This window comes from Chiloscyllium punctatum, chromosome 38, assembly GCF_047496795.1.
Source record: "Chiloscyllium punctatum isolate Juve2018m chromosome 38, sChiPun1.3, whole genome shotgun sequence".
Lineage (NCBI taxonomy): Eukaryota > Metazoa > Chordata > Chondrichthyes > Orectolobiformes > Hemiscylliidae > Chiloscyllium > Chiloscyllium punctatum.
In genome coordinates this window covers 50,861,184-50,888,274 of record NC_092776.1, presented here as the reverse complement: position 1 = coordinate 50,888,274, position 27,091 = coordinate 50,861,184, and the positions used below count along the sequence as shown (strand labels likewise).

Genomic DNA, 27,091 nt, shown 5'->3' with positions numbered 1-27,091 from the left:
ATAGTTCTTGGCCTCTCGAATTTTCACAGATAACCGCATGGGGTAAATCTTTTCTGTGTTACTAGTTTAAAATAGGAGGGGGGGGGTGCTTTCATCTTCATAATAATGATAACATTGTATTTGCCTTCCTAACTACCAATTCAACATGCAGAGAAACCTGGACTTATACTCTCAAGTCCCTTTGAACTTCAGATTTCTGAATTTTGTCCCCATTTAGAAAATAGTCCACGCTTCTATTCTTGCTACCAAAGTGCATGACCTCACACTTGCCCACGTTGTACTCCATCTTCCCCCTTTTTGTCCACTCTCCTAACCTGCCTAAGTATTTCTGCAGCCTCCCCGCCTCATCAATACTACCTGTCCCTCCACCTATCTTTGTATTATCTGCAAACTTCGCCAGAATGCCCTCAGTTTCTTCATCCAGATCATTAATGTACAAAGTAAAAAGTTGTCCCAACACTAACCTTTGCAGAACACCACTAGTGACCAGCTTCCATCCTGAGAAGAACCCTTTTAACCCCATTGTCTGCCTTCAGCCAGACAGCCAATCTTCTATCCACACTAGAACCTGGCCTCTAATACAATGGGCCTTATCTTACTCAATAGCTTACAGCACCTTATCAAAGGCCTTCTGGAAGTCCAGATAGATAACATCTATTAACTGTCCATGGTCTAACCTGTCCATTACCTCCTAAAATAAATCTAACAGATTTGTCAGGCATGACCTACCCTTGATGAAACCATGCTGACTTTGCCCTATTTTACCATACATTTCCAAGTATTCAGAGATTTCATCCATCACAACAGACTCCAAAATTGTACCAACAACTGAAGGCAGGCTAATCGGCCTATAATTTCCTGCCTTTTCCTTACTCCCTTCTTAAATGGTGAGGGGAGGGGAGTTACATTAACGATTTTCCAGTCCTCTGGGACCCTCCTGACTCCAGTGATACCTGAAAGATCACTAAAGCCTCCACAATCTCTTCAGCTATCTCTTTCAGAACTCTGAGGTGTAGCCCACCTGGTCCAGGCAATGTATCCACTGTCAGACCTTTCGATATTTCTAGTACCATATAAAATGAGTGTGTTTTCCACTGTTCTGGAGCAATATTTTTTTTTAAAAAGGGTCTGCAGCAGAGTTCTTTCAACTTTTTTTTTATAATTCCATTCTTTTTTAGCAGCGGACTACTAGTCTTAGAAAAATCTTTAGACAGAGAAAGTACGGATCGATACATTCTTATTGTGACAGCATCTGATGGCAAGCCTGATTCGGTAAGTCAAGTAAATTCTTTGATTTGTAGTTTTTTTTTCTACTGTTTGCAGTTGTTTTGTCCTATTCCTTTACACTGGAATTGATAATTTGACATTAATGTTAGGAAGTTTTATATATTGATTAATTGTCATTACTAACTTAATTTGAATATTTTTGATTCTCCAAATGTATAGAACTCAATTCATGATTGGGAAGCTTTTTTTGTCTGTTTTGTTCTATTCTCTTCAATCTGCTATGACTTTGTGCCACACTAAGTACTGATTTCTACCTTAGATAGGACAAATGGTCAAATTCAACTCTACCAGATTTTTGGATCCTGCTGTATATGAGTACAGGTCTGGCAAGTGAGCTTTGGTCTTTTGGTCTAAACTATGCTTTTGTCCAGTGGTACAAGAGGAATAAAATATAATCTCACTCAATTTACATTCCTTACACTGCCTCACCTAAAAAATATATCACTAGCATTTTGTATGGTGTTGAATCCCTCTTCTGCAGGTTCTGTTCAACTTGTCAGTTGAATAATGCTAAATAAAACTATACATTTCATCAAAGCATTTTGTCTTGCTTTCATCAGGACATTTGCAATAATACGAGACTAACAACATTTTTTACTCTATAAAACAAGTGTGCTGGGCAGTCTATAGCCTGGAGGACTCAACACTGAGTTCTCCAATTTCAAATAATCTCCTTCCCCATTCCCCGATTCCTTCCCCTGCTCCCCCCACCTTCATCTGCAGCTCCCTGTACACCTACCCCCAGTCTTGAAGAAGGGTTACACCTAAAACATCAACTTCTCCACCTCCTGATGCTGCCTGGCTTGCTGTGTTCTTCTAGCTTCCTGTTTGTCTACTGGTTGGCAGGTGAAATTTGATTAGAGGGGAGATGACCCTGAGGATGTATCCTGAGAATGGACTGACAGATATTTTGTTAAGTTGGATAAGAACAATGTGTGTACATGTTCTTTCTATTTGCAAAGAATAGGACCCTGTGTATTAATATATGCAGCTTCCAGTGTACACAATCAAGTCACACTGCAAACATGCCAGAAGGCAAGCCTGACCGGAAATGTTAAATTGGCTGTCAGCATAACTCTAAGCATACTCGTGATTGTTTAGCAAATGCTGTCCAACCTCAATCACATCAAATATCAAAACCGTTTTAGATTTTGGAAACTCCTGCTGGTGTAATCTGATGCAGACTAGGAATTTTTTCAAGTCTGACAGTGGTGACCTTAGTAGGCTTGGCCTGTTCATGAATTTACATGTTACATGGTGATAAATTACCTGGTTGGGATAGCCATTATGCTATGGGATGGCTTTGACGCCTCCTATTTCAGAATCAAGCTAGCATATTGAACAAATGACTCAGATCCTTGTTATAAAATTGCTGATAAGGTTAATTTTATGCATGGAATTATAAGAATCCCAATCAGTATATTGACCAGTGAATGTAAACAATAGTTGAGAACAAACAAGCAAACAAGAACAGAAACTGCTAGAAAAATACAACAGATCAAGCAGCACCTGTGAAACAAAAAGAGAATTAGTGTTTACTCTATTTCTTCTTCAGTCGTCCTATCAGACTTCCTGAGGTTCTCCAGCAATTTTGTTTTGGTTTGTTTCAAATCACCAGTATCCACAGTTCTTTGTTCTATAATAGTAGAGAACATCTTGGCTGATTACTCAACTAAGATGTCAAGGACTGACTGCTTCATTTCAAGGGTGAATCTTAGTACAAGATAAAGCCAATTAATGTGTTTAACAACAATCTTACATTTAGTGACAAATCCAAATATCACAAATGTATCTTCTACATTTGATACATTGGAGATATGCATGGGGTTTGAAGTTATGTATTAGGCACATGAATCTGAAGAAGGCTCACTGGCCCCAAAACATTCACTATAATTTCGAAGGAGAAAGTGAGGACTGCAGATGCTAGAGATCAGAGCTGAAAAATGTGTTGCTGGAAAAGCGCAGCAGGTCAGGCAGCATCCAAGGAGCAGGAGAGTCGAAGTTTCGGGCATAAGCGATTCCTGAAAAAGGGCTTATGCCCAAAACGACAATTCTCCTGCTCCTTGGATGCTGCCTGACCTGCTGCGCTTTTCCAGCCACACATTTTTCAACTATGATTTCACTCCACAGATGCTGCCAAATCTGCTGAGATTTTCCAGCAGTTTTGGCTTTGCTATCAACATGCTAGTTTGGTAAGATGTGACTTCGTCATTTGACAACATTTTCTAAATAATCCATAATGACCTGGGTGGTACACTGACAACCTATTTAAGGTTGTCAGTCAGACTTGCAGTGTGGCCACCAATATGTGCTAGAGTCTATTTCTACTAATAAACAGGGTCATGTTCTTTTCAAACAAAAGGAGCGTATACACACATTGTGCCTGTTTCAAATTAATGAAGTAGGCAAAACCCATTCTTTTGTTCATTCCTCAGGGCAAGGCCTTAACCCAACAAAAGTTGGCAGTAACTGTCAATCGTCATCTAACTGGTGCATTCTCTATCAATCAGAGTCCACTTGCCAGTCAATCAGCAATCTCTTCTCATACTGCATAAAATCATAACCCCTTTTAAATTGAGATTCTTCCAAATGTTCTGATGACAGCAAAACAAGAACTTTGATAAAATATCTTTCTTTATGAATATCATCCTCTATTAACCTAATTAGAACACCTAATTTGAGCAGAAGAAAATTATCTTTACTCATCGGGAAGAGTCAGGAAGTGATGTTGCACCCTCAGAAAACTTTAATCAGGCCACACTTAGAGCATTCTAATTCTGGATGCCACATTTCAGAAATGATATGGAGGCTTTGGAGAGGTTGCAGAAAAGAGCATTCCCAGGATGCTACCTAGATTACAGTGTATGAGCTTTAATGTGGCCGGACACACTAGGATTGTTTTCTGTGAAACAGCAGGGGCTGAGGGAAGACCTGATAGAACTTTATAAAATTATGAGAGGCATAGATATGGTTGGCAGAGCCCAGAGTTGAAATATATAATAACAGAGAGCATACATTTAAGATAACAGGGGAAAGTTCAAAGGAAATGTGAGGGGCAGGATTTTTACTCAGACAGGCAAAGGTGTGAACGTTTAAGGAGTATATTGAAAGCCTGAGGCTGAGATTGTTGAAGGCTTGGCTGTCAATTGTTGGTTGAAAGGAGCGACAAATCTATAAATTCCAAAGAAAAGCCACTTTGATCTCGAAATGTTAACGTTCTTCCCTCTCTACAAATGTTGCCAAACCTGCAAAGCTTTGCTAGAAGGGAGAGGTCCAACTTGTAGCTCATTCTGTGCTAGTAAATCAGCATGAATCTAAAGAGTTCTTGATGGCTTTAGTACATTCCTATTAATATTTTAGTGTGAGCATTTCAAATATAGGCTACAGTTTAGTTGTCTGCTGTGCCACTCCGTGATGGTACAACATAACCATTCAAAGGACCATAATGTTGAATGAAAACTTTGTCATGATGAGCTATGCAAGGGTAATCTTTTCATATGTGGTTCTGTAACTTGTTGTAAAAAGTTTCCTTTCCACAGGTGTGACATTACCTTTTATATTTCTAACCTGGATTTCTGGGTGTTATAGAGAGCAATCAATCACCCTGTCAACTGTTTTCTCCCAGATTTTCAGATATCTCATCTCTCGCTTACTCTGTATATTGTATATTTGTCTCAATGTATGCAGCTACGCATCACAAGCATCATCTGTTTATTGTGCTTTCAGAAATCTTTCATTGGTTGGTAAATGGATAACTCATTAATCAATTGAATGGGGTTTTAATTCAGTGTATTACTGACTTGATTTTCTATATAATTCTGTAATTTTAATGTATTTTTACATTCATAGGGGAGAACTTTTTTTGCCCAACTTGCTTATGATTACATTTGTCAGTTACAAGAATTGTTGCTTAATGAATTCTGCCCACATCATATAATTTAAACTTTCATCGGAAGTGATTGCCTGGGTTTAAAGTGTGCTCAAGTCAGCATATTTGTAAAGTTATTTCCTTCACTGGATTGACAACACTATGACTTGACCCTCTTGATTTAATATAGATACAGTGACAGCTAGGCTCAATTGAGAGCACTCCCATCTCTCAGTCCAAAGTTGTTAATTGCCAGAGATGAAAAGTTGGTCAAACAGAGTCCAGGCATATAGAATTTTCTAGTCAGAGCTTTATTTCAACTTACAAACATCACAAATATCCAACACACTGATTACCTGATACCCAGAATAGTCAAATTCTCACCAGAACTCGCTCTATTATCATACAACTATCATCTGTTCCCTCATTGCATTTGATCCCAGGCTTCCCTGCCAAACTGTGTTAGATAATAATAAAGGCTGTGAGTTTATGTTCCATTTCAGAGACACATAACACAAAAATCTAGGCTGACATTTGAGTGCAGTACTCAGGAATGGTGCACTGTCAAAGATGTGATATTTCTGATCATCCAACAAGTGAGGATCCCATTACCTCTCTCAGTTATATGATAAAGATCCCCAATGCTACTTTGAAGAGAGCTAATGTTCTGAACAACATTTATCCCTCAATCAGCATCACCAATAAATGGATTATCTGATCATTATCATGGTGTTGTTTGTGGAAGCTTGCTGAGTTCAAATTAGCTGCTACACTTCCTTCATTCTGGATTAGTGGTGCTGGAAGAGCACAGCAGTTCAGGCAGCATCCAAGTAGCTTCGAAATCGACGTTTCGGGCAAAATACCTTCAGCAGGAATAAAGGCAGTGAGCCTGAAGTGTGGAGAGATATGCTAGAGGAGGGTGGTGATGGGAAGAAAGTAGCATAGAGTACAATGGGTGAGTGGGGGAGGAGATGAAGGTGATAGGTCAAGGAGGAGAGGGTGGAGTGGATAGGTGGAAAAGAAGATAGGCAGGTAGGACACGTCCGGACAAGTCAAGGGGAGAGTTTCTGAGCTGGAAGTTTGAAACTAGGATGAGGTGGGGGAAGGGGAAATGAGGAAACTGTTGAAGTCCACATTGATGCCCTGGGGTTGAAGTGTTCCGAGGCGGAAGACGAGGCGTTCTTCCTCCAGGTGTCTGGTGGTGAGGGAGCGGCGGTGAAGGAGGCCCAGGACCTCCATGTCCTCGGCAGAGTGGGAGGGGGAATTGAAATGTTGGGCCACAGGGCGGTGTGGTTGATTGGTGCGGGTGTCCCGGAGATGTTCCCTAAAGCGCTCTGCTCGGAGGCGCCCAGTCTCCCCAATGTAGAGGAGACCGCATTGGGAGCAACGGTCCACATCCATCAAAGTTTTACCTGCACATCCACTAATATCATTTATTGTATCCGTTGCTCCCGATATGGTCTCCTCTACATTGGGGAGACTGGGCGCCTCCTAGCAGAGCGCTTTGGGGAACATCTCCGGGACACCCGCACCAATCAACCACACCGCCCTGTGGCCCAACATTTCAACTCCCCCTCCCACTCTGCCGAGGACATGGAGTTCCTGGGCCTCCTTCACCGCCGCTCCCTCACCACCAGATGCCTGGAGGAAGAACGCCTCATCTTCTGCCTCGGAACACTTCAACCCCAGGACATCAATGTGGACTTCAACAGTTTCCTCATTTCCCCTTCCCCCACCTCACCCTAGTTCTAAACTTCCAGTTCAGTAACTCTCCCCTTGACTTGTCCAGACTTATCCGACCTGCCTATCTTCTTTTCCACCTATCCACTCCACCCTCTCCTCCTTGACCTATCACCTTCATCCCCTCCCCCACTCACCCATTGTACTCTATGCAACTTTCTTCCCATCACCACCCTCCTCTAGCTTTTCTCTCCACGCTTCAGGCTCACTGCCTTTATTCCTGATGAAGGTCTTTTGCCCGAAACGTCGATTTCGAAGCTACTTGGATGCTGCCTGAACTGCTGTGCTCTTTCAGCACCACTTATCCAGAATCTGGTTTCCAGCATCTGCAGTCATTGTTTTTACACTTCCTTCATTGCAACAGTGATGACACTTCCAAAATGCGTAACTGCTGTCAAGCACTTGGAGCTGCTTTGAGGTTATAAATGCAATTCTTTCACTTTGGAAATAAAACTCTGCAGGCCAACCAACACATGACACATACATCACTGTTTCAGCAGCTTAAGAATTGAGGGTTTTTTTCCCCCGTGGTCACAATCAGTCAGAAGGCTTGTTGCACAGGATAGAGTTAACTATGCTTATAAATTTACCATCACCAAAATTCCAAGTTGATGTAAATGTACAAAATTGGATTGGTATTACACCTCGCCCCCCTTCACAATTGTGAAAAGCATGTTCCAAACCCAAGATGTCCATGTCTGTCATCATTGTTATATCACCAGATTTTGTGAATTACCAGTTTCCCACCTTGCAGAGATAAGCGTCTTAATTGGCATATTAAAATCAAACCCACACCATACAGCTGGGAGTTTGGTTTAACTTTAGTTGCTGCCGTGCATCGGCTTCCTGAAGCTTGAGAAAACTAGCAGCCAGCTTAACTTCGGAGATGCTAATTTCAAGAGATAATTGAGCTTTCTCGCATTCCTTGTGGACCAAGAGAAACAGCAATGCTTTCTCGAGCTCCTCAAAAGTCTCCCCTCCACTAATCATAGCTTTAGTTTGTTGTGTGGCTTTTTAAGATTCTTTTACATCAGTTCTTTTATATCCACTGGCTCAGCAAGACTTGGTGATGGAGCAAATTACAAACGTAAACCTTAGAGAAGTTCACCAGTTTACTTTGATCATCAAAATGTCAGAATAGAGCTATCAAACTGTAACTGCCAGCAGGTATTCAATCCTTCTTTCTTAGGTTTGCTTTCAGGTCACTTCACATGAATCCGACTGCTTTTTTTAATCACTTTTTCTTTCACACAGAGATCTAAATCAAATTAATACTGATTGAAATTTTAAGATGTTTGTAGGAAATTTATTTAAAATTAGTTAATACTGTGTTTCAAGCAAATTAATTAATACTGTATGTGGAAGCACAAGTTAATTAGGTTGTACAACTATCTAAAAAATGATAAGGTTCTTTTCAGCAAGGCAGGAGAATACAGAATAATCATTTAGCGGCATAGAACTTACACTTGATGATTTACTAGTCTGGGCTTTTGTTTCTCTGTGGCAGTAATGATGAGAGGTTCACTGCTATTGAGAAATGCAATGGTACTGTACCTTTCAACAGCAGGATTTAAACTATAATCCATAAGCTGTGATGTGCTTCTGTGAGTTTCCGAAGATCCACTTGGTGGGTCTGCCTTGAGTTAGAGAGGTTTCCTATTTTCCCACAGCTTACTTGGATTCTTACACACAAAACATACAGCCAATTAATCCCATGTTTAAATCAGCAAAGTGACTAAAAGTCTAGTGAAAAGTGAATCTGATGGGGAGAATAGATGGCAATATCAACAAAAACTTCCCCTGTTTCAATTCCCCTGCTGTTCTCATTCTACAAACTTGTCTTCTAATTCTATGGATGCTGGAAATCTGAATAAATAACTACAAAAAGCTAGAGATACTCAGCAGGTCTGGCAACATCTGTGGAGCGAGAAACAGAGTTGACATTGAGTCTGAAAGCAATGTTTGGCTGATTTTAACAGCCAACCTATTCTAATATGTTACATTAGTTCCTTGCCTGAAATCTGGCCCCACAATTTTTGAAGAGAGTTGATAGACTTGCGACTAAATTTACCGTAAAGCATAGGGGCAGATGTAGACCAGTCAGCAAATTGAGTCTCCGCTATTTAATAAGATCATGTCTGACCCAATAATCCACAACTCCATTGTGCACCCTAGATTCTCTTGCTGATTCAAAATCTGTCCAGATTCAGCTCGAATGACCCAGACTCAGCAGCATCCTGTTGTAAGAAATCCCACTGACTCACAACCCTCGAAGAGAGGAAATCCCTCCTCATATCTCTTAAATGTGTGACCTCTTGTTCTGAGCATGTGCCCTTTAATCCTAGAGTCAACATCAAGAGAGGACAACCTTTCTGCATTTACCCTATCAAGTCCCCAAAAAGATTTTTTTTCAAACTTGCGAAGTAAATTCCAGCAAAAGAGGATTAAATGATTCCATGGACAGGTAACTTCAGAGTTGATATGATGGAATAGAGTTTTAGAGTTTTGGAATCCCTACAATGTGTAAGGGATTCAGCCATTTGGCTCATCAATTCTGCACCAATCCTCTGAATAGCATCCCAACTAGACCCACCCCTACCCTAGTCCTGTAATGTTGCATTTCCCATGGCTAGCCTGCATATCCCTGGACACTAGGGGCAATTAAGCTTGGCCAATCTACCTAACCTGCACATCTCTGGATTATGGGAGGAAGCCCTCACAGAATGGGAGAGTATACAAACTCCGCATAGGCAGTCGCCCGAGGCTGGAATCAAACTTGGGTCCCTGATGCTGTGAGGCAGCAGTGCTAACCACTGAGCCAAAAAATTGTATAGTACCACCACCATAACAATAATTGATGCTAGGTTCACTTACTAAGACTTAGATGATGTCATGAAGGAAAGAAACAGATCCACACCCATTTCTTTTAACTTGCAACCGATTTGATTAATAACCTGGGCTAAGGCAGGTTTATCATAAATCACTTTGTGTTCAATTGGAATCAACAACATGCAGTGGTCAGAAAAATCATATTGAGTACATTTGTGTTTATCTGCCAAACAAACATCAAGAAAATTTCATAAGTGTTGCTGGGAAGAGCATTCTTTTCATTGTGGCCTACTGTGTCATCACTGGAAATGGCAAGGAAACAGTGGTCACATCGTAATCTCCTTCATATTTGATAAAGGGATTAATCAATTTCTCTCTCTAAGATCTTAATTAAGCTTATTGGGTTGTTACATTTTAATGACATTTTGAACCTATGAAGTGATGCTTTTCCATTTGAAAGAACAGTATCTAGGACTTTGCCCCATACAGAAAGAAATTATAATTAAGTTCTGATAAGGACAAATAAAGAATGCTCACATTTCAAAGCTCGTGAGAGCCCTGATGTATAAAAGCTTCTTGCAACATCAAAATCACAAAAGTCTAGCAACTAGCCATTGTTGTCGCTTCTGCAAATTGATCCATTACTGGCATCCAATCCCTTGTTGTAAATTGGGGAGGTGAAGTCCTGATGATACCAGATTATAGTTAACTTGTGTCAGAAGTTCAAGTAATGACTAAGAACCACAAGCAGAAATATCATTGAGCTCTGTCCTTCTTTTCAAACATGATGTCAAAAGCTGCCAAATATTTCCAGGATTTATTGAGATTTTGTTTTCAGATATCCAGCATCTGCAATAATTTTCTATGCTCCTAGGTTGATATTGCTGCACTATTAATGCATTAATAATAGAGTACCTTTCACCCCACTGTTAATGTAAAATATGACTTATATATCATGCTGGGTTCTGAAACAGGTGCCTGAAGAAAGGGAAGGAACTATTTGAGTCAGCATTTTCACCAAGTCATGTTGACTTCTTACTTTAATAAAAGATATAGGTCCCAATTTCAGACTTCCGGACCCAAACCTATTAATTTAAGGTCTTTTAATGTTACCAGTCTGATTCGAGTCACAGTTCCCACACTAGGGACTCATGACCTGGCTTGCTTGCTTTTGAGATATATATGTCCTATTCCTTCATAACTTTCATAAACTTGAGTCTACTTGAAAAGCAGTTGTCACCACAGGTGTCATAAATCATCATCTCTGTGTACTTAAGGTGGTACCTGCCTCATCAATAAATATTCCATTCTTCTGTAATCCTTCTGTGGAAAGGGTTAGGTGGACCAACTCCACTTGGAGTCATAGAGTCTTACAGCACAAAAACAGACCCTTCAGTCCAACCAGTCCATGCTGACCATAATCCCAAACTAAACTAGCTCCACCTGCTTTTTCCTGGCCCATATTCCTCCAAACTTTTCATCTTCATGTACTTATCTAAGTGTCTTTTAAATGCTGTAGCTGTGCCTGCGCCACCACTTCCTCAGGAAGTTAATTCCACGTGTGAACCACCCTCTGTTAAAAGATTTGCCCCTCACTTCTTTTTTTAAATCTCTTCCTCTCACCTTAAAAATATGCCCTTCAGTCTTGGAATCCACCATCTGAGGGAACAAATATCTGTCATTAACTTTATACCCCTCACAACTTTTTAAACCACTATAAGTTCACTTCTGACCCTTTACCCTCCAGTGAAAAATGTCCCAACCTATCCAGCTTCAAACTTTCCATACCTGGCAACATCCTGGTCAATTTCTTCTGAATCCACTCTAGCTTAATAATACCCTTCCTATAACAGGGCGACCAGAACTTTGTGCTTTGTAGATGAAAATCCAGTCCATGAAGTATAAATGCTTCAAAAAGACGTGTACATGTGTCTGACAATTTTGAGCAGTTTGGTTTTGGAATGGAGGTGAAGATAAAGCAGGCTGTAACAGAACATCTAATAACGAACTAATCATCCCTGGATTCTCGTAGGGCCTAAGCCCATTCTAATTCTCCCAACTCCCTCTAATGCCTGCTTCTTTCCATCTTTAGAACAGCCACCTCATTGCAACCCCATAACATTTGCTACTAGATCTTCTGGGGACCCAGGACCAGCCTTCCTAAGTATGCCCTCCATTCTTATGATTTCCACAGCCTCAAAAATAAATTCAACAGCAAGTGTTTCTCTGTGAGATGCTGTGGTCGATTTAAGCAGAAATTATCCCTCTACTAGAATGGCTATGTAATCCGACCAGTCCTCTCTAATTGGCCGAGCCCTGTCAGAAAGCCTGCAGTCACTGTTAAGGAGCACGGACGTGTTCGGCTCCAACTTGGCATGTGGCTTCATTAGAGTTTGCAACCGTCCTTTCCAGTGGGACTAATTACATGGAAGTGCATATGGATCCAACCTTGATACTGCATCTGTTGACTGATATCTGTATCTGCACAGGCAGAAACCACCTGAATGCTGGAATGAAACTGTGGGCTGAAGTCATTAGAAGTCTAAGATAGCTGCCATAGTTACCTGTGCTGGTGCTTAAACAGTCTTACAGCAGTCCATCAATCTGTGCTCCAACTGATAAGTACATCTGCAGACTAACAGTGCCTTTGCCGAGCCTGAAATATCTGTCTCACTCAAGATTTCAGCATTCGCACATCTATTACTCTCAATCTATCTGTGCTCTTGCCACTTAATCACGTCCTATTGCTGCTTCCCATGTTGAGGTAGTGCAGACTGCAGACGAGTCTTTTCCACCCAAAGTGGTGTGAGGGAATCCTGCAAGGACATCTTCCATTGAACACTGGAGGGCATCCATCAGCAAAGCTGCAGCTTCCGGAGTTAGGATCATCAGAACAGGCACAGGCACAGGCACCGCGAGAATCTGGGGGGAGATAATTTCATTGTTGCATGTTCTGTTGCATAAAGGTACATGGAATATTTCTCTTGGAATGGTTTTTAATTCTAAAATTTCCGACGTTGCAATGGTTAGTAACTAAGAAATAGTGAGGTTTATCACACTTGTACAATGATTGAAGATAGAAACAGGAGTGTCAGAAGTTCTGTTCACTCTGAGAGCTGGCTCTGAGGGAGCTGGATCAGTGTCAAGGACTGTGTAAATAAAGGGTGACTTGTTGATGGGATACTGACCTCAATGGTGTTATTTCACTGACAACAGCCAAGCAACATACTATGGGATAGAACTTCAGAGAGGAAGGCCATAAGGTTTTTTGGCATGTTGAATAAGCTTTTTTTTGTAACGTTAATTTCATAATTATTTCATCAGCAATTACAAACTGGACATTAAAAGTAAAATAATAGTTCTCTTTCTAGCTCCTTTGCTAATTATTTTTATGGCCATCTGAAAGTACTACAGTTGAGCCACAGTAAAGATCTGTTCTGTCAAAAATTATTGTTCAAGACCTTAGTGCTTGAAAGCACTGCTTAAATTAATAGCCATGATTCGGAGATGCCGGTGTTGGACTGGGGTGTACAAAGTTAAAAATCACACAACACCAAGTTATAGTCCAACAGTTTTAATTGGAAGCACACTAGCTTTCGGAGCGATGCTCCTTTATCAGGTGATTGTGGAGGGTTCGATCATAAATTCTGTGTTACGATCGAGCCCTCCACAATCACCTGGTGAAGGAGCGTCGCTCCGAAAGTTAGTGTGCTGCCAATTAAACCTGTTGGACTATAACCTGGTGTTGTGTGATTTTTAAATTAATGGCCTATTCCTGCTTTGATTTCCCATATTTCTAATTCCTCCAGCAATTTGTTGAGGATAAGAGATATTCCATAAATTGCAAATTGCCGCAAGTTTGTAGACTTTGTTATTAGCCTTGTGAAAATGGCTACTTCACTTCAAGCATCTTATTAAATTGCCAATTGATTAATCATTGGAGAAAGTTAAGGCTGGTTTTTAACAGCATATCTTCTTTTAATGACAAGGTCTCTGTCTGACACACAAAGCAGCTGGTAGTGAATAGAAACATCGGGAAGTAAAAAATGTGAAACATTATCATGGTTTCTCTGACTGGTTCCTGTGCAAATCAAAGAAATATTATTCTGTATAGCCCTTATACCCTTCCATTTTTTTCTTCTCTCAGCATTTAACCAATTCTCATCTGAATTTGCTGGCACAACCCCCAGTGATTTGCTTGACTGTATATTCTACACGTTTGTCAACTTCTGCATCTAAACTGTCTTGTCATCCTCCCTGTGGATTCCCTGCACTTCATGCTGAATATAAACAATTGAATAATTGACAACATTTCATGCTTGAATTAACTTTTTTGTAACTAATGTCTGGATCAGTAATTTTATAAAATAGGACTAATTGTAACATAATTTTGTTCATCAGTCTGTTATGCGTGAAGTAGTTTATACTTAACTGAAGTAAACATGACTCGTGTTTCTGAGTGTACAATGCATAATTGGAACATAAATTAGGTGTAAGAATGATGCATTTTAAATGTCTTTTCCAAATATTTTCTCCAAAAAAGTAAATTAAAGCTTATTTTTAGACTAGTTCGCACAACCCTAATTTACATGAATCAGTCTCTCTTTCTATGCCACTGAGAATCACACTTGCACAGTTGGATTTATTTATTATTCTACATGGATAAGTGGATCTATTTTAGCATGACAGAATTGTTGTTCCTTTGAGATAACCATCTTTTTAACATGCAATTGGTTTCCCTGCACTTTTTTTGACCGTGGTTAATCTGTCAATTTCTTCAATTGTCACAATTTTGTTGCATCCAAGTTTGAACACCATTTTTGGCCTGTTTACATTTGGACATACTGCTCAACCTTTTTATTTTGATAATGTTCAAGGTCCATCCCAATTGTCCGTTTACTATCTAATTTATGTGACTTATTGCTGACCGATACTGCTCCCAGTGCTCCAGTCACTTTTCACTTCAAGTCAATAGAAAGAAGAATTAGGCAGGAACAGAAATCCAATATTCCAGTTTTTGTCATCGCTGAAAGTGAAACCACCTCTGTATTTTGGCAGTGACAGCACTTCTGGTTGCAAGTTTTTCATATCAGCTTACAATGGTTTAAACTGTTCCTTGAACAAATTAAACAATTTGACCCAGATTTTCACCACAATGGAGAAGATCTCCACCATGTTGAAATACCTGAGGAAGTAAGGAATTCCAATGTGTTTTTCCCTAAACTTGGCATTTTCGATTTTACAGGGGTGGGATTGGTGGCAGACCATAGGTCAGACATGTGTCAGGATTGTGTGTAACTTGGAGGGGAATTGGCTTCCCCTCTTCCACGTAGTGTGTTGTGGGTTTGGAAAAAACCATCAGAGGAGATTCGGTGAGTGGATCTTGTAGATGGTACAAACTATTGCCAATGTCAATTGGCTGTGAAGGTTATTTTTGGGATGCTAATCAACCAGGGTGTTTTGTCCTGCATGATATCAAATATTTTGACCATTGTTGAAGCTATATCCATCCAAACAAGTGGGATGCCTTACATCATATATTTGATGTGTGCTTTGTGGATGGTTGGCAGGCTTGGAGTAACAGAAAGTGTGTTATTCATCACAAACTTTTGAGTTTCTGAATTTTCTTGTGTAGCTGGTTCAGTTCATTTTCTGGTCAGTTGTGACCCCCACCAAAGGCATTGATAATGAGGTATTCTGTGATAGAAATACGATTGAACATTAAGTGGTGGTAGTTATATTATGTTTTGTTGGATATAGTCTTTGCCTTGCATTTGTGAGATGCAACTGTTACTTACCACTTATCAACCCATACCTGGGTGTTGACCAGGTCTTACCACACATGGGCATCGGTTACTTCAGTAACTAAGAAGTTGTGAATTCCATCAGCTAACATCCTCGCCAGTGACCTTATAATGGGGGGGGGAGGATCTTTGATAATACTGCTGAAGGTAATTGAATCTAGGGCATTTCCCGAAGTGATATTTGCCTTAAATGGCTTGCATGTAAATTAATCAGTTGCTAGATATTTTATTGGCGGTGCTTAATATATATTTTTTTAAAATGTGTGATTTTGGTGTTGAAAAGACTGCCCTGAATTTTAAGGTCGTTGTGGTGCAGTGGTAGTGTCCCTACCTTTGATCCAGGTGGCTGGAGTTTAAGTCCCACCTGCTCCAGAGGTGCATTACAACATCAGTGTATAGGTTGTTGGAAAATGTTTACCTTGAGTGACAGTAAATAAGTGTTTTTTTCAAAAATCATTGTTCAAGACCTTACTGCTTGAGGCCAGGAGGCCCAGGTTCAAATCCCACTTGCTACAGAGGTGTATCACAATATCATTGAATAGTCTGATTTAAAAAAATGTCCTGGGGCTGTAACCATCTTCCTTTATTTTAGTTATGACTCCAACCAGCAGAGAAAGTTTACCCCGATTTTCATTAACTCCAGTTTTACTAGAGCTCCATAGTGCTATACTCTGTTTAAAATTAGAGTGATGCTGGAAAAGCACAGCAGGTCAGGTAGCATCTGAGGAGCAGGAAACTCGATGTTTTGGGCAGGAGCCCTTCATTAGGAATGAGGCTGGGAGCCTCCGGGTTGGAGAGATAAATGGGAGGCGGGTGGGGCTGGGGAGAACGTAGCTAAGAGTGCAATATGTGGAATGGAGATGGGATGAAGGTGATAGGTCGGAGAGGAGGCTGGAGCGGATTGGTGGGAAGAAAGATTGGCAGGTAGGACAGGTCATGAGGATGGTGCTGAGCTGGGGGGTTGGAACTGGAGTAAGGTGGGGGCAGGGGAAATAAGAAAATTGTTGAAAACTACACTGATGCCTTGGGGTTCAAGTGTTCCGAGGTGAAAGATGAGACATTCTTCCTCCAGGCGTCGAGTGGTGACAGAATGGCGATGGAGGAGGCCCAGGACCTGCATGTCCTCGGCAGAGTGGGAGGGGGAGTTGAAATATTTGGCAATGGGGCAGTGGGGTTGACTTGGAGATGTTCCCTAAAGTGCTCTGAGAGAAGGCATCCAGTCTCCCCAATGTAGCGAAGACCACATCGAGAACAACGGATACAATAAATGGCATTGGTGGATGTGCAGGTGAAACTTTGATGGATGTGAAAGGCTCCTTTTGGGCCTTGGATGGAGGTGAGGGAGGAGGTGTGGGCATAGGTTTTGCAATTCCTGCAGTGGCAGGGGAAGGTGCCAGGAGGGGACGGTGGGCTGTTGGGGAGCGTGGACCTGACCAGGTAGTCATGGAGGGAACGGTCTTTGTGGAAAGTGAATAGGGATGGGGAGGGAAATATATCCCTGGTGTTGGGGTCCATTTGTAGGTGGCTGAAATGTTAGTGGATGATGCGGTTTATGCGGAGGTTGGCGGGGTGGAAGGTGAGGACCATGGGGGGTTCTGTCCTTGTTGTGGTTGGAGGGGTGGGATTTGAGGGCAGAGGTGCAGGAAGTGGAGGAGATGTGTTGGAGTGCATCTTCAACCATGTGGGAAGGGAAATTATGGTCTTGAACGAAGGAGACCATCTGGTGTGTTCTGTGGTGGAACTGGTCCTCCTGGGAGCAGATACGGCGGAGGCGGAGGAATTGGGAATACGGGATAGCATTTTTGCAGGAGGTAGGGTGGGAAGAGGTATAATCCAGGTAGCTGTGGGAGTCAGTGGTTTTGTAAAAAAATGTCAATGTTGAGTTGGTCGTCGTTGATAGAGATGGAGAGGTCCAGGAAGGGGAGGGAGGTGTCAGAGATGGTCCAGGTGAATTTAAGGTCAGGGTGGAATGTGTTGGTGAAGTTGATGAACGGCTCAACCTCCTTGTGGGAGCACAAGGTGGCGCCGATGCAGTCATCAATGTATCGGAGGAAGAGGTGGGGAGTGGTGCCGGTGTAACTCCGGAAGATAGGCTGTTCTACATAGCCAACAAAGAGACAGGCATAGCTGGGGCCCATGTGAGTGCCCATGGCTACCCCTTTCATCCGGAGGAAGTGGGAGGATTCGAAGGAGAAATTGTTAAGGGTTAATACTGCCTTGATGTCAAGTGCAATTACTCTCACCTCACCTGTGAAGTTCAGCTTTCTCTGTCCATGTTTAGACCAAGGCTGTAATTAAGTCAGGAGTTGAGTGGCTCTGATGGAACACTGATGATCAGCAAACAGGTTCTTGCTAAGTAAATGCCACTGAATAGCACTTACAACCTCCATCACTTTGCCTATGACTGGGCTGGTAATTTAGGACTGAGAACATGGGATGGTAATTTGGGACTGTACACATTGTTGAAGAACTGCCAAAGTTGTCAAGGACTTGTACAAAAGCAAAACTGTATGGTGTTTTAAAAAGTGTATGATGTATCTCAGCATTCCCATTTAGATAAAAGTAAATGATGAGAGGATTTCTGCTGTATGACTGATTTCTGAAATAATTATATGCACAATAGGATGACTTTTAAGTGAAAATTTTGATTGATAGCTCCAATTGCTTATGGAATGGAAATATTTATTTATTTATGGAAGTGAGCACTTCAGTGAAATGCTTATTTGCGCAAGGGATATGAACATATGAACTAAGAGTAGAACTGGATTATTGGCCATTCAAGCCTATGCTACTGTTCATTAAGATAATGGCTAATCTGTCCGTGTTTCTAATTGTACATTGTCCTGACAACCCTTGATTCTCTTGGCTCATGTGAAGCTACCTACCTACACAAAATATTCAACACATAGCTTCAGAAGGCAGTTGAAGCAGAGTTCCAAAACTGGACACCTCTCTGAAAGAGAAAAGTTCTCATCTCTGTCCTGAATGGGCGACCCCTAATCTTAAAATAGTGCCCACAATTCTGACCTACAAAGAATCCAAATCCACTTTATCAAAGCCATTCAGTATCTTATACACTTCAATCAACGAACCTTCCTCAGAACTGAAATATTGACTTCTCCATCCCCTGATGCTGCCTGGCTTGCTGTGTTCTCCCAGCCTCCTGCTTGTCTACCTTGTATTCCAGCATCTGCAGGTTTTTTTATCTCTAACAATGATTAGAGATCGCCTTGGTTCATGAGATGACGATTTAGAATCAGTTAAATTGAATGGAATTGAATTTATTTATTGTCATGTGTACAGAGGCACTGTGAAAAGCTTTGTCTTGCGAGCGACACAGGCAGATCACATAGTTAAGTAGCAGAGATAAGTAAATAATAGGTAAACAGCAGCAAAAACAAAAACACAGGTACAGGCAAATGCTATGAGTTTGTGAGTCCTTTCAGTATTCTAACAACAGTAGAGTAGAAACTGTTTCGAAACCGGTTCATGTTCGTGTTTTCTGGCCTCTGTACCTTCTCCCCGATGGTAGAGGTTGTCGAAAAGCATTGCCAGAGTGGGATGGATCTTTGAGAATGTTGGTGGCCTTTCCTTGACAGCGGGCCTGGTAGATGGACTCTATAGGTGGAAGCCTTTGTGATTGTCTGGGCTGAGTTCACCACTCTCTGTAACCATCTCCGATCTTGAATAGAACAGTTGTCATACCAATGGCGCACCTAAAAAAGTTGGCAAGGGTATTCATCGTCATGCCAAACTTTCTCAGCTGCCTGAGGAAGAAGAGACATTGTTGGGCCTTTGTAACCAGTATGTCCACGTGAACAGTCCAAGGAAACTTGTGGATCACCACTTCCAGGAGCTTGACACTCTCCACTCGTTCCATCTCTGTGGTAATTATGTGTATGGGGGCATGAGTAACGTCCTGCCAAAAGTCAATAATGAGTTCCTTGGTTTTGCCGGCATTGAGAGCTATGTTGTTCTCAGTGCACCATTTTTCCAGGTCTTCCATCTCCCGTCTGTAGTCTGTTTCGTTGCCATCTGAGATTTGACCGACTATGATGGTGTCATCAGCGAACTTGAAAATGGCATTCATCTAGTCCTTGGTGACACAGTCATGGGTAAACAGTGAGTACAGTAGGGGGCTGAGTACGCACCCCTGGGAGAGGGGCTCCAGTGTTGAGTGTTAGTCAGGATGAAATATTGTCCCCAATCATCACTGATTGTGGCCTATGGGTCAGGAAACTGAGGATCCAGTTGCAGAGAGTGGGGTTTAGTCCAAAATCACTAAGTTTAGTAATCAGGTGGAAATGATGAATAGTACAGGAAAGAAATAGCTAGTTGGTGTGGTCTACAAGCGCCTAACACTAACCACAAGGTATACAACTTGCTTATTCCAGGTATCAATTTAGTAAGTTGTTTTTGAACCACCTGCAATGAATTCATATTTCTTTTTTAAAGTAGGAAATCACACATGCACACAGTTTTCGATGTGTCGTCTCATCAATGCCCTGCATAATTGAAACATAACATCCTTACTTTTATATTCAATTCCTCACATAATAAAGGATAAAATCCATTTGCCTTTCTTTAATTTACATGCTATATTTGTATATTAACATATTGTGACTTATGCACTAGAACACCTAAATCCCTTTGCACCTCGAAATTCTGCTGTTATTATTAATTTAAGTAATACACTTGTTTTTCATTTTTCAAACAAAATTAACAACTTCACATTATACTCCATCTGTCAGACATTTGATCACCCACTTAATCTATTTATATTAGTTTGGAACCTCATTATGTTTTTCTCGTAGTATGTTTTCCTTAATATTTTGGTGTCATCTGTGAATTCAGTTAACACACCTTTGTTCTCTTTTTTTAAGTCAATGATGAAAATTGTAACAAGTTGAGATCCCAGCATAGACTCCGACAGAAATCTACTCACAGCATCCTTTCATGGTCTCTGTTTTCTGAGCCATGCAATCTCCTATCTTTGCTAATATGTTATTTGTATTTTCACAAGAGCCTTTGATGTGGTACCTTTTCAAATGCCTTCTATAAATTCAGGAACAGTATATCAATTGGCTCCCCTTTATCCACAGCACACATTATTCCTTCAAAGCAATCCAATAAATTGATGAAACATGATTTCTCTTCGACAAAAACATCCCAATTACCTTTTTTATATTCTAACCAAAATACCTCACCTGTCATTCATCTCTGCACAATTCCTCAAGTTTGATGCTTTTCCTAATTAATCTAGTTGACCACAGATGGTGGATGCTCTATTTTGAACATTCCTTTATTGTATGAATCTAATTATTTGGAATATTCTGAAATATCCCCTTAAGTGTCTACGACTCCAACTCTATCAATTTATCACAAGCCTAGTTTGCAGTTCACTTCAGCTAGCTCAATTTCATGATCACATAGTCTCCCTTACTTAGACTTAAAATACTGTTTTTCAAACCACACTTTTCCATTTCAAACTAGATGTAAATTTGGTTATATTGAGCTCACCACTATCTTTTGATGTCTTTACTCAGATGTCATTAATAATCCTTTCCAATACACGATATAAAATCTAATATTGCCCACTCTCTGGTCAGTTCCAGAACATATTGCTCAAGGAAACTATTTTGAAAGTATTCTGTGAAATCCTCATCTAGGCTACTCTTGCTAACATAATATTCAAGTTTATATGTTGATTATAATCACTTATGACTGTTGCCCTCCCTTTATCTTAAGGATCCAATGTTTCTTTTTGTATCCCTTGTCTCACATTGTGGTTAGTGTTAGGGGCTTGTGGACCACACCAACTAGCTACTTCTTTCCTGTACTTTTCCTCATCTCCACCTGAACTAAATCCTCATGTTGTGAACCATGGCCATCTGTAATCATTATTAGAGACAAAAATGCTGTAGATGCTGCAATCCAAGGTAGACAAGCAGGAGGCTGGAAGAATACAGCAAGCCAGACCACGTCAAGAGGTGGAGAAATCAAAGTTTCAGTCCTGAAGAAGGGTTAGACCCAAAACATTCGCTTCAGCATGTCCTGATGCTGCCTGGCTTGCTGTGTTCTGCCAGCCTCCTGCTAATCTCTAATCATTGTGACAATGTCATCCTTGATTAACAGTGCTTTCACTTTTACCTAGCCTCATGAATGTTATATATCACTTAATAATCAGGACCCAATTAGTGACATCTCCATAATGGCAATCAGACCAATTTATTTCCTTCAGTGTACTTTGTTGATTCATTTACTTTGCTGTGAATACTAGACATATTCAAAAACAAAGCCTTTAGTTTTGTCCTTTTGTTGTTTTTGCAATATGCCGAGCTGTGAGTTGCAGATTGTTGTGGAGTACAATTTGATATTGTTAGGATGGCCAGTCTTGAGTTGCGAGATCCATTCGAAGTCTATCATAGTTAGCATGGTGATGATGCCACATAATATAATGGAGGTTATTCTCAATGGAAAGGCAGAAGTTTGTCTCCATAATGACTATGGGGTGGTCACTCTTGCCAAGACTGTTTTGGACAAATACACCTGCAGCAAACAAATTAGTAAGAATGAAATTGAGTATGTTTTTCCTTCTTGTTGGTTCTCTCATCACTTGCCACTGATCTAGTCTAGCAGCTGTGTTCTTTAGGACCTGACCTGTTCAATTAGTATCTGGAGTAGTGGTGCTGGAAGAGCGTAGCATTTCAGGCAGCATCCAAGGAGCAGCGAAATCGATGTTTCGGGCAAAAGCCCTTCACCAGGGATAAAGGCAGAGAGCCTGAAACGTGGAGAGATAAGCTAGAGGAGGGTGGGGGTGGGGAGAAAATAGCATAGAGTACAATAGGTGAGTGGGGGAGGGGATGAAGGTGATAGGTCAGGGAGGAGAGGGTGGAGTGAATAGGTGGAAAAGGAGATAGGCAGGTAGGACAAGTCCGGACAAGTCATGGGGACAGTGCTGAGCTGGAAGTATGGAACTAGGATGAGGTGGGGGAAGGGGAAATGAGGAAACTGTTGAAGTCCACATTGATGCCCTGGGGTTGAAGTGTTCCGAGGCGGAAGATGAGGCGTTCTTCCTCCAGGCGTCTGGTGGTGAGGGAGCAGCGGTGAAGGAGGCCCAGGACTTCCATGTCCTCAGCAGAGTGGGAGAGGGAGTTGAAATGTTGGGCCATGGGGGTAGTGTGGTTGATTGGTGCGGGTGTCCCAGAGGTGTTCCCTAAAGCACTCTGCTAGGAGGCACCCAGTCTCCCCAATGTAGAGGAGACCGCATCAGGAGCAACGGATACAATAAATGATATTAGTGGATGTGCAGGCAAACTTTGGATGTGGAGAGCTCCTTTAGGGCCTTGGATAGAGGTGAGGGAGGAGGTGTGGGCGCAGGTTTTACAGTTCCTGCGGTGGCAGGGGAAGGTGCCAGGATGGGAGGGTGGGTTGTAGGGTGGTTTGGACCTGACCAGGTAGTCACAGAGGGAACGGTCTTTGCAGAAGGTGGAAAGGGGTGTGGAGGGCAATATATTTCCCTGGTGGTGGGCTCTTTTTGGAGGTGGCAGAAATGTCGGCGGATGATTTGGTTTATGCTAAGGTTGGTAGGGTGGAAGGTGAGCACCAGAGGCATTCTGTCCTTGTTACGATTGGAGGGGTGGGGTCTGAGGGCGGAGGTGCGGGATGTGGACAAGATGCATTAGAGGGCATCTTTAACCACGTGGGAAGGGAAATTGCGGTCTCTAAAGAAGGAGACCATCTGGTGTGTTCTGTTGTGGAACTGGTCCTCCTGGGAGCAGATACGGTGGAGGCGGAGGAATTGGGAATATGGGATGGCATTTTTGCAAGAGGTAGGGTGGGAAGAGGTGGAATCCAGGTAGCTGTGGGAGTCGGTGGGTTTGTAAAAAATGTCAGTGTCAAGTCGGTCATCATTAATGGAGATGGAGAGGTCCGGGAAGGTATGCTGCTGCTGAGCCACTCTTGGTTTTGGACATTGAAATCTCCCACCCAGCACACATTTTACATCATTGCCACCCATATGCTTTCTAAGCGTATTGTTCAACACGAAGGAGTGCTGATTCATCAGCTGAGGGAGATGGTACATGATAATCAGCAGGAAGTTTCTTTGCTCATGTTTAACCTGAAGTCATAAGATTTCATGGGGCCCAGAGTCGTGGTTGAGGACTGCCAGGCCAACTTCCTCCTGACTGTACCACTGAGCCACCATCTCTGATAGATCTGTCCTGCTGTTTGGACAAGACATATTCAGTGATGGTGATGGTGGTGTCTGGGACATTGTCTGTAAAGTATGATTCCGTGAGTATGACCATGTCAAGCTGTTACTTGACTAGTCTATGACCAGATGTTAATAAGGAGTAGTTTGCAGAGTCAACAGGGCTGTTTCTGCCATTGTTTCCAGTGTCTGGGTCAATTCAGTTGTTCTGACTAGTTTAACTTCTTTGTTGAGACTTTGTAGCGACTGATACAACTGAATGGTTTATTTTGCCATTTCAGAGCTCAGTTGAGGGTCAACCACATTGCTGTGGGTTTGAAGTCACATGTAGGCCAGACCAGGTGACGATGACAGATTTTCATTCTGTGACAGACATTAGCGACCCAGATGAGCTTTTCCAGTAATTAGCAATGGTTTCATGGTCATCTGTAGACTCCTAATTCCAGATTTTATTAAATTCAAATTCCATCTGCTGTGGGGGGGTTCGAACACAGATCCCCAGAACATTTGTTGAGTTTCTGGATTAATAGTCCAGCGATGAAACTGCCCAGTTATCGCTAACCTCAAATCTATTCAACAATTGCAGAGGAAGACTCTACTACAATCCTGCTCTCTGGGCCTCCCATAATTTGTTTTCTTGCAGTCTCAGTCCCTTGTTCAGAAACCCAGACTAAATCAGAAGGCAGTGTCTTCAGTGATATGAATGGTTCCTGGTAACTGTCCTCCTCCCTGAAACTTCACAGCGTCTGTGGCTCAGTCTCCAGTTGTAAACTCTGAGCCAAAGCTACTTCGGCTTTAGGCATTTACTGCACAATGGTATCCAGGAGCTTCCATACACTGCTGCATTGACACATTACCTGTTCTGTCATCATTCATCAGTTTTAATTCTATTACACAATTTTTTTTTAATATATATTTTAACATTACCATAATTTTGTGTACTATGTTAAAAAATAAGAGTAGAAATACATTAACCACTCACCAGAGATTCACAAATTCCTTTTTCTGCAGAATCTCAAGAAACAATTCCAATCCACTCCAATGAATCTGACTGCCTAAGCAGAATTTTCCCAGAATCTTGTGAAAGCTCAACTTTGTGGAATTTTATGAAGGGTTTCGCTCTATGACTTTTAGCAAGTTATCTCATATAATTGGATGCTGCTCATCTCATTAAGTATGCACCATTCCTGCACAATGCTATTCTCATGCTATTAGGACCTTCTGGGTTTCTTGCCAATCATGCATCTTTAAACCCCAGCTGTGTACCAGTTCAAGTGCTGCACGCTAGAATGGCTCTTCACATTTTCAATGTGTGAGGAGTTTTCACAGAGGTGACTGATGAAGGCAAGTTAACACCCTGTTTTGATGACAAGGACTTGGACCATGCTGGTGGATGGAGTGATGAACCTCTTTGCTCAGGATAGGTAGAGGAAATCCTGGCTCAGATCTTGTAGCCAACTCTGAAGTTACAAGTCGGTATCCATGAGTCTGAAGAAATTCCCCAGAACACAGCAAGAAGGTTAATAACCTTCTTGGCTCCACTAGGGAATGCAAACATTTTCTCTTTGCTGCCTCATACTCATTCTAAACTGTGCCACAGTGTACACCTCTCACCAAGTCACATTGACCACCATTCTCACTATTGCATGCAGTATCTTCAGTTCATGCCTCTCATATACATTCCCTCTAACTTTTCTTGTGGTCCATGCATGGCAACAACTTTTGGCCCACCTCAACTTCTCTCCATTATTGTTGTGCATTATCCAAAGGGATAAAAATACTTATGGTGACTGGTGACAATTCCAGCGAACGTATGTTGGGAATATTAGAAGCAAAACAGATTCTTAGTAACGTGAGCAGTTAGTCAGACAGTGGTGTCTGAATGCATCACGGGCTTTCAAAGATAGAATGGGCACAAGGATGCTGGTCTTTCAAAGGTGGTGTGAGTTGTTCTGGGTACAGTGCATGATCATGTGTAGCAGAAATTAGATATGAGGGACATACAGGAGCATGGTAGGCAATTAATATGGTGAATTTGCTAAGATATGGCAAGAGAATCCACTTCCAACTCCTGCCAACATATATTTAGCCAAAATAAATAAAATTCAACCCAGAGTAGCTGGGTTGCAATTGTAGATCATGTGCCACAGCAACAAACAGGTGGGCTAAATGGCCCCTTCACTGCAGTAAAATTTTACATAAATTAAATGGCAAAATGTTGGAGCTGAGTGGCCTATCTAGTGTTTACTTCTGCCAAATAAAACAAGTCAAACATTTGCTGATTGTTGCAATGCTAGTTGTGACAATCCAGGGCTGAGTACCAAGAATCTACTGTCAAGTTCCCGATTTCAGCTGGGCATGAGGAGGAAATTCCAAGCGGAGAGGACATGCATCTACTTCTGGCAGGAGGAATTGGATTCGCCCACAATAATCTGTTTTCCATTCAATCCAAAATGGTACAATTCAGGATTTGTTCTTGTTGATGACAAATGTATCTGATTTAATTAAAATGTGTCTTCTGATGCTTCTTCTGTAGTATTCTGAGATATAATATGCTTTCCAAGTTAAACTTCTGGTACATTTCTTGCTGGATTCATTACAAAAGGCAATAACTTGAGAAACTTGTAATCACATTTATGGCAAGTTAACAAAGCAAAGGGGGCAAATTGAAAGAGTGTTTTAGCATTTGCCATGATTTCTCAGAGTTGATGAGTGGCTGAAAGAAACAGCAGAGGAAGTTATCCCTCTTTTATAATACATTGAAACTCTAAGAGCAACATTGAGTTGACTAATGAACCACAAATCTATGCATATTTTTATAATAAATTTATGTAGGTATTTTTCTTTTTAAATAGAAGACATTATCTCAATCAGCTCTGAATAATTTGACCTTGACATAATTCGCAAGAAGCCTTGATTAATTATGTTAAAATGCTTTTTTTGCTTGTGATCATGTTGAAATGTACTTGTACATTTTTAAAGGTGCATTATAAATGACTTCATAAGTCACTTTGCTGATGTCAGCTTTGTCTTGTTGACAATTTCAGAAAAAAATAATAGTTGCTCATTGTCTTTGGAATTAATCACTAATTATTATCCTCATTGCTAAGATGTAGTAGGATTAATATATTGTTCCCACAAGTTACATGTGTCTTCAATGGTAACCTGTTGAAAATGAGCATTGTCCAACTGAGATATTTTTTTCATTAGACTTCAACTACAACTGTCAATATTGTGGTTACTGACGTGAATGACAATGATCCAAACTTTGACACCATCCTTCTTAAGAACTTTACTGTATTGGAAGAGGAAGCAAATATCTATGTGGGCCAAGTCAGGGTAAGACAA

The 27,091-nt window shown here is 41.3% G+C and overlaps 1 protein-coding gene across 1 annotated transcript in view; it reads left to right on the top strand.

The window, feature by feature from the left end:
* The window catches only part of pcdh15b (protocadherin-related 15b), a 1,519,471-nt gene that overhangs the window by 1,184,828 nt on the left and 307,552 nt on the right, over positions 1 to 27,091 (top strand). Inside the window, exons 24-25 of the mRNA XM_072557866.1 lie at positions 1,179 to 1,272; positions 26,954 to 27,082. Coding sequence (XP_072413967.1) covers positions 1,179 to 1,272; positions 26,954 to 27,082 — 223 coding nt within the window. The remainder of the gene's footprint in view (positions 1 to 1,178; positions 1,273 to 26,953; positions 27,083 to 27,091) is intronic.